Source organism: Eretmochelys imbricata, chromosome 13, assembly GCF_965152235.1.
Source record: "Eretmochelys imbricata isolate rEreImb1 chromosome 13, rEreImb1.hap1, whole genome shotgun sequence".
Classification (NCBI taxonomy): domain Eukaryota; kingdom Metazoa; phylum Chordata; order Testudines; family Cheloniidae; genus Eretmochelys; species Eretmochelys imbricata.
The window spans coordinates 21,154,803-21,173,101 of NC_135584.1; the positions used below are offsets into that span (position 1 = coordinate 21,154,803).

An 18,299-nucleotide genomic window follows, 5' to 3' on the forward strand; every position below is an offset into this window, starting at 1 on the left:
CTGCTCCTGCCAGGCAACGTGGCTGGCTCTGGCCAGGTGAAGAGGCTTTGCTGCTCTGAGCAGCATGGTAAGGGGGGAGGTAATGATAAGGGGCAACGGGTCCTGGGGGGCAGTCAGGGGACAGGGAGCAGGGGGCGGTTGGATGGGGGAGGTTCTGGGAAGGGGGGCAGCCAGGGGAGAGGGGGCATTGGATAGGGGTGGGGGTGTGGATAGGGTTCAGGGCAGTCAGGGGACAGGGAGCAGTGGGGGTTGGATAGGGGGTGGGGTCCTGGGGGGCAGTTAGGGGTGGGGGTGTGGATAGGGGTCAGGGCAGTCAGGGGTCGGGGCGGTTGGATAAGGGGTGGGGTCCCCGGGGTGGTTAGGGGCTGGGGTCCCGGGAGGGGGTGGTCAGGGGACAAGGAGCGTTGGATGGCTCGGAGGTTCTGGGGGGGGGGGGGGAACCAGGCTCTTTGGCGGGGCACAGGCTTCCCTACCCAGCCCGCCATACAGTTTCGCAATGCCGATGTGGCCCTTGGGCCAAAAAGTTTGCTCACCCCTTCTCTAGATCATAATTATGGATAAAAGGTCTCCCTCCACGCTGCAGAGAAGGGTCAAGAAATTCAGTGATGTCAAAAACCCCACTGGGCACTTTGTACTGCGGTGGTGCCAAGGAGACTCAGTCATAGACCAGAACTCCATTGTGCTAGGGGCTCCACAAACACATAGCAAAACCAGGCCTTGTCCCTAAGAGTTTCCAGTCTCAGTCCCTACCAGATGTATGGTGGCTCTGGGAAGAGTCCTTTAGAATCTATAATAGAGATTATGTGACAGTACCATCTTGGCCAACATGCCAGGGATTGAACCAGAGACCCTCCAGACCTTAAAACATGAGCTGGCCACAGCCAGTTCTAAAGCTCTGTAGATTCCTCTGTGGCTTAGCACCCCTGGAGATCTGTAACACACACTCACCAGTGGGTTAGAATTAAACCACTGAGGTTCTAAAGAAATGACTCCAAAAAACTACAGAAGGAGATTCTGTCTGGAGGTTACTTGAATTTCAGAGCAGGGATCTGAATTCCCTAATTCAGTCCCACAGGATATTTAAAAACAACAGTCTCTATCCATTTCCCGGGTGGCCTCCAGGGGGCAATAAGATAGAGGAGTTAGAGGCTCTCCCCGATTCTGTTTAGTTTTCAGTTTCATGCCCCCTCCCCACCTTAGAGCATCCTGCATTTCCAGCGGAGTAGAAAGCATTCTCTGCCAGCGCAAGGTGCCATGGTAACCAGACAGTGAAGCAGATCAAGGAGACCCACGGTACAAATACCAGATCATTGGAGACAAGGGGGAAAAAAAACTCCTGAATCCAAAGCACCCTGAACTTTGGGGAAATTAGTATCTGGATCCAGATTGGATCTTTTCTAGCGCCTCTAGGAAAAACCAATCTAATCCAACCTTCTTGGGAAATGGGCCCAAATAAAATCAACATGCACTGTCCCTTTAAGGTTCAAATCACTGATGAGCCCTTCCAATGCCTAGGTAAGCGTGCCTTTGATCCCACCCCCATCCCCTACTTTCCTTTGCATTTGAGATACCAGCCACAAGGAAAATTTTACCTTAATGAGAATCTTCCTCTTCAGCTGGTTCGGAGAGGGGAGCCCGTCAGCAGATATATCCACCGGCTTGGTCAAGAGCATGTCCCCAAAAACCTTCTTAAAATTCTGAGCCATGTTCCTCTGCTGTGCAATACTGCAATGATCTTCAATGGACAGGATGACGGGATATCTGGTAGGTGGAAAAGCAGGAGGGAACAAAGGGGTTAAATAACAGAGTGGTGACCAGGGGACGGTCAACATTCTGTAACTGCATGCATTAACTACTAGCACCAACTTGCAGGAATTTCCTAGTTGCCAACTAGACAACTCTACAAGTTACTCTCCACACAGTCTGGTTTCAGCTTCCTTTTCATCCCCTGGACATTATAGATTTCACTCTAATCCCCAGCAAGATGAACAGAAGTTTTCTGCCCCTTGGCCCAGTAGAGTCCGTCTGTACACTGCAATTCAGGACTGGGCTGAGAGCGGGAACAGAGACACCTACCAAAAAACTGCAGGATGCTGCCCAGTTGAGTTTAAGCTAACAAAAATTTTCCTCCCCACCAACACAGAGAAGGACAATGACTTTCATGTAGGAACCAAACAGACTACCAATATGGTGAATGTATTTATAATACACAACACAAGCAGGCTCTTTGGTGCCTCCTGCTGACCAGGGCCCTCTTGTGGAGAAACAATCACATCTGTGCCATTGGTAGGACAGGAGCCCATAGTCAGAGTTGTTGCTGTACCAGTTTAGCAAGAAGAACTTCAGTGTCTGATCATTGGTGTACTGTCCATGTGTGCATGAGGGTCACACAAAAACCATCACGGAACAAAGTTGTACATGATGAGTACAAAGGGGAAAATAAGCCCTTGGCTGCAACATCAGAGGACACTAACTAAGGCTATAAGCATCACTTGTCCCAGAAAATCCCAGGCTACCAGAGAAATTACATTTAGTCCCTGCACAGTGGACACATTCATCTGCAGAGATCCTAGTTTTCAGTGATAAAAAAACAAAATTCTCCAATAAAAACCATAAAACTCCGCATTTTTCCACAATTAAAAATGTAACTCTAAACTTTAGTTTCCTTAGCCACAATATACATAGGTATCAGTTGAACACAACATTTTATTGACATGTTTACAACTTTTAAGCAAGTTCGAAGTCTACCAGTGCCATCAATCATTATAATAAAATACAATTAATACAATGATCCAGACACAGTGCATTGTTTCTTTACTGCTATTAGTGGCCCTGCTGTTTCAGCATCTTGTTTTCGTTTCTTTTCATTCAGTTTATGTTTCCTGCTTTCCAGGTGCTCTACAACTGTCTGCCTTCTAATGTAATCTACAGCCTTGCTACATGCAGGAGGGTGCATGCAGGAGGGTGCAGGAGGGGTGCAGGGTGCGGCAGGGGGTTGGGGTGCGGGGTGCAGGAGGGGTTCAGGGTGCAGGAGGGGGCTCAGAGCATGGGGTTGGGGTGCAGGAGGGGTTCGGACTCTGGGGTGGCAGCAGTGCACACCGGGGCCAGGGCAGGCTCCCTGCCTGCCCTGGCCCCTGCGCCGCTCCGCTCCAGGAAGGGGCTGGAACCATATCCCTGCGGCCCGGCAGGGGCGGGGGGAGGTGGCCACAGGGCTCTGTGTGCTGTGTTGCCGCTCCTCCAGGTACCTCCCCCAAAGCTCCCATTGGCCACGGTTCCCCGTTCCCAGCCAATGGGAGATGCAGGGGGCAGTGCCTGGAAGCCATGGCAACGCATGAAGCCTTCTGCCCCCCCATCCCTCCCCGGGCCGCAGGGACATAGTTGTGCTGGCCGCTTCCGGGAGCGGCGTGGGGCTTGCAGGGCCACAGGGGGCAATCCCATGGGCCGGATGCGGCCCGTGGGCTCTAGTTTGCCCACCCCTGGCCTGGAGGTAGGCTGGGGGCAGGCTACTTGGCAGGCCGCATGCTTGAGACCCTGATTTAGTCAATGGTTAATATATGTTTTTACTCTTTCACAAAATGAAAAAACTAAAAAGAGTCTCTGTAAAAACGCAAATTCTGTGCTTTTCTGTGTTTTTCCATGGCAAATGGATTTCTAGGAGCCCTGTTTATCAGCAAGGACACTAGTCAGACTTATCAAGTAGAGTCAGCAAGTTCAAACCTAGAGAGAAGTTAGGCCCTACATTTTCAGAAGTGTTACTAATTCTAGGTGCTCAGTTAACACTCCCCCGCCAGATTTAGAGCATGCCAAGCACTTATAAATCCTACGGACTTCAGCCAGAGCTGGGAGCTCACAGCTCCTCTGAGTACCTGGACCAAAAGTGTCTCCAGTTGGGCACCCAAAGTTAACTGACATTTGAAAATTCAGGCATAAATACCATGCTCAGCATCACAAAGTGATCCCATGAGACAGCCAGGGACAGAACTCCCAAGACGTTGACCAAATGAGGACATTCTTTACGGGTGAAATCACCCTTGTGCAGTGGGGGCAACAGTGCTTAATTTGTGCCAGGGCTTGCCAGGGCTGAGCCTTAGCATCTCTAGGCTTGGCACATCAGTTATGAAAGTAAAAAAATTGCTTGAGCCCCAGCACCTAACAAATTAAACACATTGGGGGGGTGGGGGGGAAGGAGGAGCAAAAGGCCTGCATGGGTCACTTCACGCTCACTTAACCCTGCTTGGAGGCTTCAGGTGTGTCCTTTGCACAAACATGAGTTTCACCCTAGTTGAATCAGGATCAGACCCATGAAGATTCTGCCTTTTGTACACCTGTTCTACTTACTCAGAGGTCATGAAGGCATGTTCCTTGATGGTCATCAAGACGTCAGAGAATTTGATTTTGGTGGTTAAGGTGTGTCCATGGTAAATCACGGGCATCCCATCAGGGCCATCCCAGCAATCCACTAAAACAGAACCCAATGGGAAACTTAACCAAACTCAGTGATGCAAACAAGACGTCAGCGCAAAACGGGTCAAACCAAGCTAGCTCTGCAGGGGAATCAATGTTGGATGGGAAAAGGAGAGAGGTGAAAATCAAGGATCTTTCTGAGAAAACAATGACTTTAACAAGTACAAGACGGTTCAACAAACAAAATCTCCTTAACCCTTTCAGTGCGAGGGCACATGCAACCATAGCATTATGCCGGGTATTGCAAGAGTGTCAAAATGCAGCATGCCAGGACAATAACAGTGCTAACAGCATTTCAGTGGCACCTTCCATGCAAAGATCTCATAGCTCTCTATCTACTTCCATGGACTGAGTCTCATAACAACCAAGAAAGTGAATCTCTTCATCTTACAGATGGGGAAACTGAGGCATGGAGCCATGATGTGACTTGCCCCCACTCACACAGCCAGTCAGTGTCGGAGGGAGATTAGACTTCAGGTCACCTGATGGAGCTGCTTGAAATTTTTCGACTGAAGATCTTTGAGTTAAAAATGGTTTGGTTGAAATCAAAATATATTCCATAGAAACAAGTGTAATTTTCACTAAATGTTCGATTTGCTGACAATCAAGATCCTCACTGAAAACAGTTTCATTTAGAAAAAAAATTTCAATTAAAAGAAAAATGCGGAATTTTCTGTGAAAAATTCCAAAAGAAACAGCTTTGTTAACATTTGTTGTGAAAATACAATTGGGTTTTTTAAAATGAACTCTGCCTCCCACTCCCCTGTTCTAACCACTGCAGCAGGCTGCCTTCTGGAATACAGCATAAGCATGTGAAGAGATGACAGGCCAGACTGGTAAAGGCAGGGAGGTGCCTAACTCCCACTGACTGCCAAAGGGAGTTAGGAGCCTATATGCCTTTAAAAATCTGCCCCAGAGTGCCAGGCTGTGGCATTAGGACAAGGTTCAGGTGGGTGGTAGCTCTATCCCCACTGTTGCTATTTGGTCCCAGGAAAGAGGGGTGGGCTGTGACCCACAGGCCAGGCATGGCGTGGAGCAGGATAGAAAGATGGGGCCATGCCTGCCAAAAACGGCCCACGGGACAGCCCCCGAGGGCACACACTTTCTAAAGGCGCTGGCTCACTCACGGCACAGCAGGCCCCATTTCACAAAAAGAACCACGGGCCTCAGATGAGGGCAGCACAAAATTCATGGCCAGTGCTGAAAAACAGGAGCCAACCCCTGCTAGGTACTCACACTCAATGCAGCGGCATCCCATACGCAGGCAGCGCGCGTAGGCTTCCAAGGAGGACTCACTGGAGAACTGATCCCCCGTCAGGTACCTTCCACGCAAAAGAAACACGCCATCAAAATAAAGTAATTCACCACGGAAGAGAACACGGAGAGCTCTGCATGGGACATCATAGGAGTGAGCAGGACCGGTGCAAGCCACAACCTGGCTTCGTGCTGCTAGAATACGACAGAGACACTGTCCTCTTCTACCCATCCCGTCTCTCGTGCTACCCACAGGAATGGTTCAGATCTACCCACCCTCAGTCCTGCTGGGCTGCAAACTCAGTCTGCAGAGCTGTGCCCTTTCCTGCTGATGGCACCTGTGACTGAACAGACGGGGAAGCAAACCCAAGCTGCCTTCCACTCCGTGAGCCACACAAAGCACCATCAGCATTTGCCAGCAGGAGGACGTTCCGTTTCCATGGTTCTAAGAGGGTTTTCCACACCGCAGCATTTCAAGCAGTCGATCTCACCCTTGCAGGCTTTTTCTTATAACCCATTGGAGAGGCGGGGGAGGTCGATAATGCGGATGGTAAATAAAGCAATAGGACAACAGCCCATGCTCTCAGACTGCAGCCAGCGCAGAGGTGCTCCTGCCCATGCACAGAACGAAACACCACCGGAATCTAGCAGTGGGGAGGCCTGGAGTACTGGGGAGGTGTCTCTGACGAACAGGGCCACAGACTGAAACACCCAGGGAATCGTCATGCCACAGGGGTTGGCACGAAAGGGAGAATTTCAGTACTGCGTAATGGAGCGGGAGGCCTGCAAGCATGGACGCATGAGGGCTGGGGAGAGACTCCTCTCCCCCGTCCTTACGTGTTATGTGAGGAGGAGATCCAGTAATGGGAGAGGGGGTTGTTCATGTTCTCCGCGCACACTGCGTCCAGCTGCGAGTTCCAGATGCTGTTCTCTTTGGAGAAGAGGAAGGTGAGAATCTGCCCAAGAAGGAACAAAAAGACGTCAAAGGACAATAAGGATTTTACTTCATGGCTTGTAACTGACGCAGATGCAGACGCAAGCCAGATCATCCCCACCCTCAGCCCACGTAGTCACAAGGGCCGGGACAGTTCCTAATGCAGTGCAGGCCATACCTGGCCCCAGTGAAGCCAATGGCAGTCTGCCCATTGACTCCAGTGGCAGCAAAGTGATAAAGGGCCTGCTCTAACCCCAGTGAAATTAATGGGCAGACGGGGATGGGAGTTGATTGTTTAAGGTCTCAGTGCTGTGGGACTTTAAACATATCTACACACAGCAAGGGACATAACACCTTATTTAATCTCTGTCAACTAATAGACTATATTATGTGGCATGATTATTATTAATAATCACCAAATAATTCAATTAAACAAATAATTCTCTACCCCAAAGGGTCTTCCTAACCTTGCAAGGTCAGCACAACCAGACAGAGCCCCATGGAGCATTCTGGTGGGAAGTTCAAATGCCCAATGTTTGGTCCCAATCACAGGGAATTGGGGCATTTAAATTCTCTCATGCAACATGGTGACAATCGAGTGCTAACTATTCATCGGGATGACCACATACAGCAATGCTATGTAAGAGAAACTCAGACCCTTCAAGCAGCATTACACATGATAAAGGTTAGGGCACACTCCCTATGAAGAACACTAGATCAACTGACTGAGCTGCCCCATACCTTATTCTGAGTCCCCCTCAACCCCATTTTTAATACCAATAGTTTCCTCGGAGCCTCACCTCATCCAGAGAGAAATAAGGCTCTTCAATCTCTCTCAGTGGGTCTCTCAGAAAGTTAAACATGAACTCCTGAACCTGGAGGGTGTCTGTAGCCCAGAGTTCCTGCAAACACAGGGACGGGGAGGAAGAGTTTTGCTTTGTGTGAAATGAACATTTTCAGAAGCTTCCATTTAAAAAGCACATTGAGTTCATTTAATTTGCTGATTTAAATTAAAAAGGGGTCTCAAAGGAAAAGGATCCAGGACTGGGAATTGAATTGTTAATACGAATCAAGTAAACTAATAGCGAACTCAACCCAAGAAACTCTCCCCATTGTTAATTAGATCTTATGATTTTTATGATTTCAGATATATTCCTGTCTGCTCATGCTGTCCTCTGCTACTGAAAAACGCTCCCCACCCAGACAGACCCAGGTTGTGGAGGGAGGTGCCAGGCAACAGAAGCCAACCTGGCTCCTTTTTGTCAATTTCTCTCCTGGCACATCAGCATCTTTCATTAGGTCAGCCAGGAAGGCACACACGGGGTTGCTGCAAGGGGGGAGCTCCATGCTATGAAATATTCAGTATTCTCACTGGAGTTACAACCTGCATCAACAATGCCGGTACATGGCTACTGCAGTCAGCTAGGTTCTCCAGTGTGTGCTCTAACTGCCAGGGCCCCTGAGCATGAAGTCTAATTTGCACGATTGCATTAATGAGGGCAATAGTACAGTGGTGGGTGCCATTTATGAACCTAAATAGAGAGAGGTTGCACAGTCTGCAAAATACACAGCACATGCGTTAGCTTTCTGCTTTAGAAGATGCACTTTAAAAAGAAAAGTCAGCGATAAAAATCAATCAATTGCCTGTCAGACTCTGCTGGCCGTCACAACCACTCTCCTGAGCAGACAGGTAGAGACAAGCACTGCTTCTGCTACCTTAACCCTTTGGACTGATCTAACAGTCATGATCTAAGGGACCAGACCAAACCCTCTTCTCCCCACCCCACCTCCATCACGGAACCTCCACGTTCCCCAAGTATTTGACTAGGATCTGCCCCCACTACTTTCCCCTGTTCCCAGACCAGGATGGCCAGGTGAGATGCCTTCTTAAGATGGTCAGTGCTCTTCCTTAATCAGCCTGCCGTTCCTGACAGGAAGCATTGTGCTCCCAGAAGCCTCAGGGGCAGAGCGCGCCGTTACCCGAGCACTCAGCACTACCAGATCAGAGTCATCCTTTGGACACTGGCTCCCTACAGATTGGCCGTATCAGGGGAGAGTGGAGTCCCCTTTCTCCTCTCTGGCTTGACCTTTGGGGAGCTCACCATCTGATACTCCAGTAAGAACTTCTGGAACTCCAGCAGGGACACCTTGGAGTGCTCAAGTCTCTCCCCACACCTGGGGGGGAAGGACACAGAGAGAATCCATAATCAGTGATCTCATTGCTTTGCTGAAGGGTCTCTGGGATCCATCGGAGGCAGGAAGCCATTATAGATCAGGATGGCACATGCAAGTAACACACAACATCCCGCAGAGAGCAACACAGCAACCCCCACTGCCACCCCAGCACCAAGAAGAGAGACAATTTTGGTGGTGCACACACAACAGAATCATGTCAGGAAACAAAGAGACAAGCGCTCCTCTCCCCAGCTTGAGCCACCTGCGCCTGGACACTGCATTTGCCTGGGGCACCATGTTACAAGCAATACAGCACCAAGAGAGTGGCAGGCCAGAGAAGAGCAACAAAATTAATCAAGGAGCTAGCGGGCTTGACTTGTAAGAAAAGATTAAAAGAGCACGGCTAAGGGATAACTAAGGACAAGGCATGGTAACAGCCTACAAACAGATGAAGGATATAAACATCAAGGAGGGAGAGGAACTGTTAGAGAGGCGGGGGGCAGAACGAGGGGTGATGTGATAAAGTCAAGAAAAATGTTGGCTCACTATCAAGAACTTCCTCTGAGTGAAACATACTAGAGGCATCAGGACAGTACGTAGGACTAGCAGAACTAGACTAGACAAGATGCTAGAAATCCTGCACTGGCTTCTAGGACAGTGACTCACTGAGCTGGTAGGTTTTTCCACCTCCAGCTTCCACAATTGCATTGAACTTCTGCTTAGCCACAGCACATGGGCAAGTGAGGGCATGGTTTGCCAATGTACCTCAAGCACCATCTGGATGGGATGACCTCTAAGGGTCAGAGGGGCTTTAGTTACCAATGGCTAAGCCCCTTCGTTTTCAGTTTAAACCGATTTTGACCGAAAAATTCCCGGGTTTTACAAAAAGTATTATTCATTTTTTTCTGATTTTCACCCTACTTTTGTATCGTCCAAATATACATAAAATAATGTGTTTTATTAGGAAAATACAATACATTACATGAACTATATGTATTACAATAATACATTAGTCTGTGTGTATGATGCAAAGCTGCCTGTTGAAGTAAGGCTGTGTATTAGTCTAGAAGATACACACACTAAACAAACAGGCAGGCACGCAAGCTCTGAAGTGTGTGCCCATCTGAACGTGCTGATGAATCTCACGCCCACAACGTACACATTTCAAGCTGTTAGCAGATAACGGTTTAAAGTTTTGACACGCTAAAATGTGAGGAAAATGAAAATCTGTCTCTGGAAAATGAAAATCTGTCTCAGACTACGTTTCAGAACACAAGAAAGTATTCAAAAGTTAAAAAAAAAAAAACAGGAGAAAAGGACAAAGTTGAGTGTCTGCACTGCAAATGGTGTGGCCCAATTATTAAATGTAAATATTTATAGGCTAATAGTTCTAAGTCTACAACAGTAAACTGTTCATTCAAAGGAAAAGTTCTATTTGGGGATTAGAGAGATATTGTTTTCTTAAACACAGAGGTGGCATTGTGTTTTGAGTTCTGTTTTAGTTCTGCAGCAAACCACATTGAATTCCACTCATCAAAGCATTAATCTACTGAATATTTTTTCCCCCAGTCCTTCCGTCCACCAAAATAAACCCTGATATTTACCCAGAAAAATTGACAGTTTTTTGCACTGATTTTCACCTGTTTTTGTTGTTGTGGTAATAAACACTGACAAATTCCCAGGAAAAATTAAATAAAATAAAAACTGAAAACAAAGGGCCTTACCAGTGGCCCACACAGTCCTTGGCCTCTCTGATGAGATTGTCAACATTGCAGCTGGTTAGCGTCAATTGTGGGGACAGCTTTTGAGATGTGGGCAGTTGTCCCCTAGGAACTGGATCAAGACCAAACTTAGTTCACACAGACCAAACAAACAGCCGTCAGAGGGTGACAACTTTTGGTTGCTAGTGACCTGGGCTGGATTGTCTCTGGTGAGCTAGAGGCGAGAGTCTCCAATACTCACCTCCTGACCCCAGTGGTTCCACAACAGAGATGCTGGTTTAGAACATGCGTAAGCATGAGCAGAATCCTCTCTGATGAGCAAGGTGCGCACAGGACGGCTCATGCTCCCACACAACTGCCAACACCCATGCACACTGAAAGTGTAAGGAAATAGCCTTCCACCCCCCATGCCCAAAGTGAGAGAGGCATTTACCTTTCCAGGAACGGGAGCTCCATCTGCAACAGAAGAAACACACACGTCAACTTCTTTACAAGACTAGACCGCAAATGCAGCAGGGCTAATACTGTGGGTACATGCATGGCCCTGGAACCTGGGATCCTTTGCTGACCTTCACCAGTTGAATTCGGGTCCACAGTGCTTCAGAGGAAAGCCTGCGCTAAGCAGAGCTACTCAAGGTGAAAAGGTCTGTCTCTCCTTCTGCACATACAGGCTCCCTCCTGTACTAGGCGCACACCCCTGTCAATTAGGCAGACATCCCAATGTTCCCGGGACAATCTCACCGTTAGCGCAGAGTAACTGGGCTTGTTCACTGCTGTCCTGCGCCTTGTGCCATCATTTACACCAGTACAAAGTGAGTCAGTGGAGAATTTGGGTTTAGGAGCATTTTACATTCTCTTTGATCCAGGCCTGAAACACAAGGGGCAAATTGGTGGGGAACCAGCCTCGCTGCGTGTTGATGACTGGAGTAAGAGGGCAGGGGCTCAGCCTACCTTTGACAGGCTCCACAAGGACAAGGAGCCTACATGCATCCGACGAAGTGGGTATTCACCCACAAAAGCTTATACTCCAATGCTGTTAGTCTAGAAGGTGCCACAGGACTCTTTGCCACTTTTACAGATCCAGACTAACACGGCTACCCCTCTGATAAAGGACAAGGAGGCAATTCAGGTTCACCTGGGACTAATTAACTCACTGAGAAACGGGGAGGCAATTACTTAGACAGGAAAGTGCCTGGGCCTGATAAATGGCAGCTTCTCCCAGTCAAGGTGAGCTAGAGACCAGGGGCTCCTGGGGAGAGGAACAATTCTCCACAATACAGAAGGAAAGCTCCCAAGGGGAGAGCTTCTCCGGGGAGCCTGGGGAGGAGGCTCACTGGGAAAGGAATCATGATGCTAGGTGGGAGAGGCTCCGAAAGGGAAGTGCTACGAATGCCGTGTGTTGGCGGAACCTGCCCATGGAAGCACTTCACCAGTGAGCAACAGAAGTCCTAGATCTTAGGGATTACAGGCTGTTCCAAGGAAGGGTAATCCCAGTTTGATCTCTGTGGGGACTCCGACCCAAGAGGAGACACCCTTCTCCAGCTGATGATGAGAGGCCCTGGCTCCAGAAGAAGCTCTGAGGCCAATGGGACCTTGCTGGTAAGGGAGCTGGACATAAGTGGGTTGATGAATCATGATTAACTCAGCCCCTCTCCCCTCCAGCTAGAAAAGCTGGGGTGGGGGCCTATTTGTATAACGTGCCACCTTTGAGTTAAATAAACTACACCCCTGACAGGGCACTGCTCAACATACATGAGCTTCACTGGACTCACTGAAGCCCACTAGAGGAAACTGAGGCAGACACACAAATGCATTGCTGTACCAGGCCGCCAAGGACACCCCAGGCGTGAGGGCCTCCCATACACTGCCCCTCCATCTTAGAGGTATAGCTGAACAATGGTCTTCCTTGCTCCATCCTACCTCTGGAACCAAGTGCAATGATTAAGTGCAGCCGCTGGACCCAGTCTCTCACCAGGATCTGCCCAGCTTTGTTAAATGTCCTTCCGACACAGCTAAGGCCCACAGACTAGCCCACAATGCTCTGATCTCATCAGCAGGAGAGAGAACAGGAACCTACAAGCTAATCACACTGAAGTGATAAGTTATCAACCTCTGAGCTTTGGAAGGGCCAAGGATGGGTCTGATCGTCCCATTCGTATTTGAATGGGAGAAAAAACATGGTTGGAGGATGATAGAACCTCCAAAAAAGACAAATCCCAGAGCTCTGGGCACATCACTTCGCTTAACAGCCTCAAGGGAATAATCCGGATGTGCAGCAGGTGAAGGCTATGCCATGAAACACTTGATTCATTGATTCCAGATTTGCCAACTGTCTGGCAATCCATGGTAATCACTCACACAGCGTGAAGTGGGGGGGAGTCACTGCCAGCTAACCTCCAAATGTGCCTTCTTTCCCTTCCCTACTGACGTTGCTCTCCCCCGACCCCTCCCTGTGCACTGAAATGGGCCAGAATCCCAACCTCCAGGGGCGCTCTGATAGTTGCAACCAGCCTCATGATGTGGCTAGCGTACACAAAGCACAGGGGAACGTTGGCCAGAGGGGCTAGAGCAGAGGTGGGCAAAGTATGGCCCCGAGGGCCACATCCGGCCCACGGGACCCTCCTGCCCGGCCCCTGAGCTCCTGCCCCGGGAGGCTGTCCTCCGGCCCCTCGCTCCACCACTGGCGCAGTGCTCCGGGCGGCGGGGCTGCGAGCTCCTGGGGCAGCGCAGCTGCAGAGCCCGGCCTGCCCCGGTGCCCTGAGCTGCGCAGGGGCACTAGTGCCGCCGGAATAGCCAAGCGCGGTGAGGGGGCAGGGAGCGGGGGGGGGGGTGGATCGAGGGCAGGGGAGTTCGGGGTGGTGGTCAGAGGGTGGGGGTGTAGATAGGGTTTCGGGGCAGGAACAGGGGGTTGAATGGGGGCAGGGGTCCCTGGGGGGCAGTCAGGAAGGAGGGGGGGTTGGATGGGGCGGCAAGGGGCAGGCAGGGGCAGGGGTCCTGGCGGCAATCAGGGGACAGGGAGAAGGGGTGGTTGGATGGGGCAGGGGTCCCAGGGGGGGCAGTCAGGAATGAGAGGAGGGGTTGGATGGGGTGGCGGGGGGCAGTTAGGGGCGGGGGTCCAGGGCCGGTCAACGGGAGTTGGATGGGGCAGGGCTGTCAGGGAATGGGGGGGTTGGATGGGGCAGGTGTCCTGGGGGAGGGGGGGCTGTCAGGGAACAGTGGGGGTTGGATGGGGAGGAGTGAATGGGGCAGGGGTCCCGGGGGGGCTGTCAGGGAACAGGGGGTTTGGATGGGGCAGGAGGGACAGATAGGAGGTGGGGGCCAGGCCCTGACCCCCTCCCCTAACCGGCCCTCCATACAATTTCCAAAATCTGATGCAGCCCTCAGGCCAAAAAGTTTGCCCGCCCCTGGGCTAGAGGGGCAACGTGTTAAAAATGATAGGGAGGAGGGAGCAGAAGTGCAAACGCATGAATCCTGAAGCCATAATAAGGGGAACATCCGCAGGGTAGTTCGGCACTGGAAGGGAAACATTCCCTTGCCCCACTCAGGCGGCTGTATCAGTGGCCAGGGGAAGGAGAAAGATGCAAGGCAAGGAATGCTCCCATAGTGAAGGAGAGAGGGAGAAAAGGGTGGAAGCATGCAGGACAGACACGTCCTGGGCAGACGAGTTCATGTATGTATGTGAAGTACCAGAAACGCCAATCGCTCCCTTTACCAAGTCACTCCAAACCATCTCCTCTCACGGCTGGCAAGTTTCTGCCCCTCCCGGGCACCCCCAGCACAGAGAACTTGAGCCATCTCACCGTTTTCTGGGCGTCGTACATCAGGCTTCGGTAAAGCTGGGCGAACTGGCTGTACGTTATATCCCCATTCCTCTGCTCCACATCCTGCAGCCAAGAGGAGCAGAAATAGGACAGCAGCTGTGATCACACGCGACACCATGCTCTTCATGGCCTGGACAGCCCTCCCATCGCTGGGGCTTGCTGCAGGGGCAAGTGGTCCCTGCAGGGAGGGCAAGGTGAACATTTTGCCCAACCATGCCCGCTGCCCTTTTGTGCATGTGCTGCAACCAGGAGGGCCACCGCGGCACCACACAGGGTCTAGAAACATGTTTCAGAAACCTATCACCCAGATCTGGGTTTCTGCCGGCAAGCATCACTAAGGCTGGGTCTCACCGATACCTCTGCCTGCAGAAGGCAAAGGGTGTGAACTCTGACTGATGCAGAATATGCCTGCCACTGTAGCAGCATGCCAGACACTCTGCCTCCAAGCTTACACCCTCCCCCACAGCTTACAAGCTGGAGCAGGAGGAAACTCAGACATATTCTGCTCCCTGTGGGTGCCGGGAGATCTGCAAAGCAAAGAGTTCTGTGCAGTAAAAGCAACCTATTCCGCACTGCTGCTTCCGGGCAGGAGGCTACAGGGAGGGAAGCAGCAGTCTTCACAGGAAATTCAAACCCCAGCCAGGCCCTGGTGAGTGAGAAATAAATAGAGTCTTCACACACCAGCCATGCACTAAAGAGCAGGAGAATCTTGTGACTAGGGTAGGGGGCTGAGATCGCAGAACTCCTGGGTTCTATTCCGTCTCTGCCACCGACTTCTTGCAGCTGCAGGTAAGTCACTTTCACCTCTCCATGCCCCAGCTCTCTATCTACAAAATGGGGTTCATGCGGGCTTATTTCACAGTGGTCTTGTGAGGTGTAACAAATTTCACATGTCTTTCGAGATCCTCAAGTGGCATCGTTTAGAACTGCCTGCCAATCGCATGGGTGGCAGAGTCTGCAGGGCCTCAGTGACCATTGCACAGGGGGGGATAAAGCTCCATCATTCCAGATGATCATTGCCCTGCCCTCACTGAGGCAGCATGTTTGCGAGTTGCCCACGACCCGGCCATCCCTGGTTCTATGGTGACCTGACGCAGCCAGCTGCCGGATCAGCTCAGTGTTTGCACAAGGCTGCAGGGTCAGGCAGCAGCCTGCTGGGCTGAACTTCTCTTCTCCTCGGTTCAGAGCTCGGTTCAGCCAGGACAGGATGTGCGACAGGCGGCATGGGTATGTGCACCCCCACCTCTGAGCATGGGAGCATCTCAGGGAGCAGGGACAACAAAAACATGGGAAAGGTCAGAAAGCCATAAACACCAGCTGGTGAGGAGGGGCATAAGGAGGATGGGACAGAAAATCAAGCTGGCCACATAGAGGCCAGGGAGTGGCATGAACGGGGATTTGGCACCATTTCATTCACTGCAAGAGGGTAAGAACGGGCTGGGAAGCCTGGCACTCAGACATGCACAGCTTTATAGTCACAGGTGGGACTGGTTTAAAACCAGGCAAAAGGCTGCCGTGGGTCCAGAGACAGGTGCCTAGCAAGGCAACAGACCCTTTATCGCCTCGCTACACACCAGCCTCTGGATCCTTGGGTTTAGAGTGGGGATGGGGAGAGGGATTGTGACCGGTCAGGGTAAAGCCTGAGCACTCACCGTTAATCTCTCCCGCAGGAACCGCATGTTTGGGACTCGGTAGTTGACCTGGGACAGCATGTTTTTCAAATCCTTAGCTGAAATCCTAGCTCAGCAGAGGAAGGAGGGGAACACACACAGTTAGCAACTCTGCTTTCATGGACTGAAGAACCCAACCCCCAAACCGCAATGCTCTGTCCAGAAAGCAGAATGTTTTCGCAGGGGAGCAAGGAGAAGTAACCATCCAAAATACCCCAAGCTGGCATCAACCATCAAACACAGAACAGATGGGCATCTAGCCCTGCCTGGCAGGAAGCCAGGGAGGGTCCTCAGGGTAGATTAAAGAGGAGATCCTTAGCCATATAAGCTTTCATGCCCACACAGTGCAGTGAGCCCCTAAAGCTCGAAACGGGATATACAGTACTGAAGGGGCCATTACAGGAGTCTGTATTGTTCCCTAGATTTGAATTACCTGGAGCTACTCAGAGACTTGAAGGCCAGAAGGGAACATCACAATCATCTAGTCTGATCTCCTGCACATCGCAGACCACAGAACCTCACCCACCCACTCCTGTAACAGGCCCATAACCTCTGGCTGCGTTACTGACATCCTCACAACATAATTTAAAGACTTCAAGCTACAGAGAATCCACCATTTACTCAAATTCAAACCAGCAAGTGACCCTTGCCCCAGACTGCAGAAGAAGGTGAATAACCCCCAGGTCTCTGTCAATCTGACCTGTAGGAAAATTCCTTCCCAACCCCAAATATGGCAGCTAGTCTTGGAGCAGTGGGTGAGACCCACCAGCCAGACACCTGGGAAAGAATTCTCTATAATAACTCGGAGTCCTCCTTGAATAGTGTCTCATGTCTGGGCATTGGAGATATTTGCTAACAGCAATCACGGATGAGCCATTGTAGACAACCTCAACATACCATCCCCTCCATAAACTTATCAGTCTTGAAAGAAGTTTACATATAAAATGATGGGATCTAAATTAGCTGTTGCCACTCAAGACAGAGATCATGGAGTTACTGTGGATAGTTCTCTGAAAACATCCACTCAGTGTGCAGTGGCAGTCAAAAAAGCTAACAGAATGTTGGGAATCATTAAGAAAGGGATAGATAATAAGACAGAAAATATCGTATTGCCCCTATATAAATCCATGGTACGCCCACATCTTGAATACTGCGTGCAGATGTGGTCCCCCCATCTCAAGAAAAGATACATTGGAATTGGAAAAGGTTCAGAAAAGGGCAACAAAAATGATTAGGGGTATGGAACAGCTTCAGTATGAAGAGAGATTAATAAGACTTGGACTTTTCAGCTTGGAAAAAAGATGATTAAGGGGGGATATTGTAGAGGTCTATAAAATCATGACTGGTGTGGAGAAAGTAGATAAGGAAGTTATTTACTCCTTCTCATAACACAAGAACTAGGGCTCACCAAATGAAATTAATAGGCAGCAGGTTTAAAACAAACAAAAGGAAATATTTCTCCAGATAACGCACAATCAACCTGTGGAACTCCTTGCCAGAGTATGTTGTGAAAGCCAAGACTATTACAGGGTTCAAAAAAGAACTAAATAAGTTCATGGAGGATAGGTCCATCAACGGCTATTAGCCAAGATGGGCAGGGATGGTGTCCCTCGCCTCTGTTTGCCAGAAGCTGGGAATGGGCGACAGCGGATGGATCACTTGATAATTACCTGTTCTGTTCATTCCCTCTGGGGCACCTGGCATTGGCCACTGTCAGAAGACAGGATACTGGGCTAGACGCACCTTTGGTTTGACCCAATATGGCTGTTCTTATGTTAGGGTTTTTTGCCCCCACTACTCCCCTTGGAAGGCTGTTCCAGAACTTCACTCCTCTGACGGTTAGAAACCTTCATCTAATTTCAAGCCTCAACTTGTTGATGGCCGATTTATACTCATTTGTTCTTTTCTGTGCCAACATTGGCCCTTAATTTTAACTCCTCTCCCTCCCTGGTGTTTATCTCTCTCATGTGTTTATAGAGAACAACCATATCTCCCTCCAGCCTTCGTTTTGTTAGACTAAACAAGCCAAGCTATTTAAGTCTCCTTTCATATGGTAGGTTCTCCAAACCTCAGATCATCCTAGTATCCCTTCTCTGTACCTGTCCAGTATGAATTCAACCTTCTTAAACAGGGGAGACCAGAACTGCACACAGCATTCCAAATGAGGTCACACCAGTGCCTTGTACAAAGGTACTTAATGCTTCCCTATCTCCACTGGAATACCTCACCTGATGCACCCCAGGACTGCCTTAGCCTTTTT

The 18,299-nt window shown here is 50.0% G+C and overlaps 1 protein-coding gene across 2 annotated transcripts in view; it reads right to left on the reverse strand.

The window, feature by feature from the left end:
• The window catches only part of PLCG1 (phospholipase C gamma 1), a 94,714-nt gene that overhangs the window by 24,330 nt on the left and 52,085 nt on the right, over positions 1–18,299 (reverse strand). For both annotated transcript variants that reach the window (XM_077832305.1, XM_077832304.1), the window contains exons 5-13: positions 16,022–16,106; positions 14,349–14,432; positions 10,982–11,004; positions 8,755–8,827; positions 7,453–7,554; positions 6,556–6,674; positions 5,701–5,786; positions 4,339–4,459; positions 1,593–1,761 (exon numbers count right to left, since the gene is read on the reverse strand). In XM_077832305.1, the coding sequence (XP_077688431.1) occupies positions 1,593–1,761; positions 4,339–4,459; positions 5,701–5,786; positions 6,556–6,674; positions 7,453–7,554; positions 8,755–8,827; positions 10,982–11,004; positions 14,349–14,432; positions 16,022–16,106 (862 nt within the window). The remainder of the gene's footprint in view (positions 1–1,592; positions 1,762–4,338; positions 4,460–5,700; positions 5,787–6,555; positions 6,675–7,452; positions 7,555–8,754; positions 8,828–10,981; positions 11,005–14,348; positions 14,433–16,021; positions 16,107–18,299) is intronic.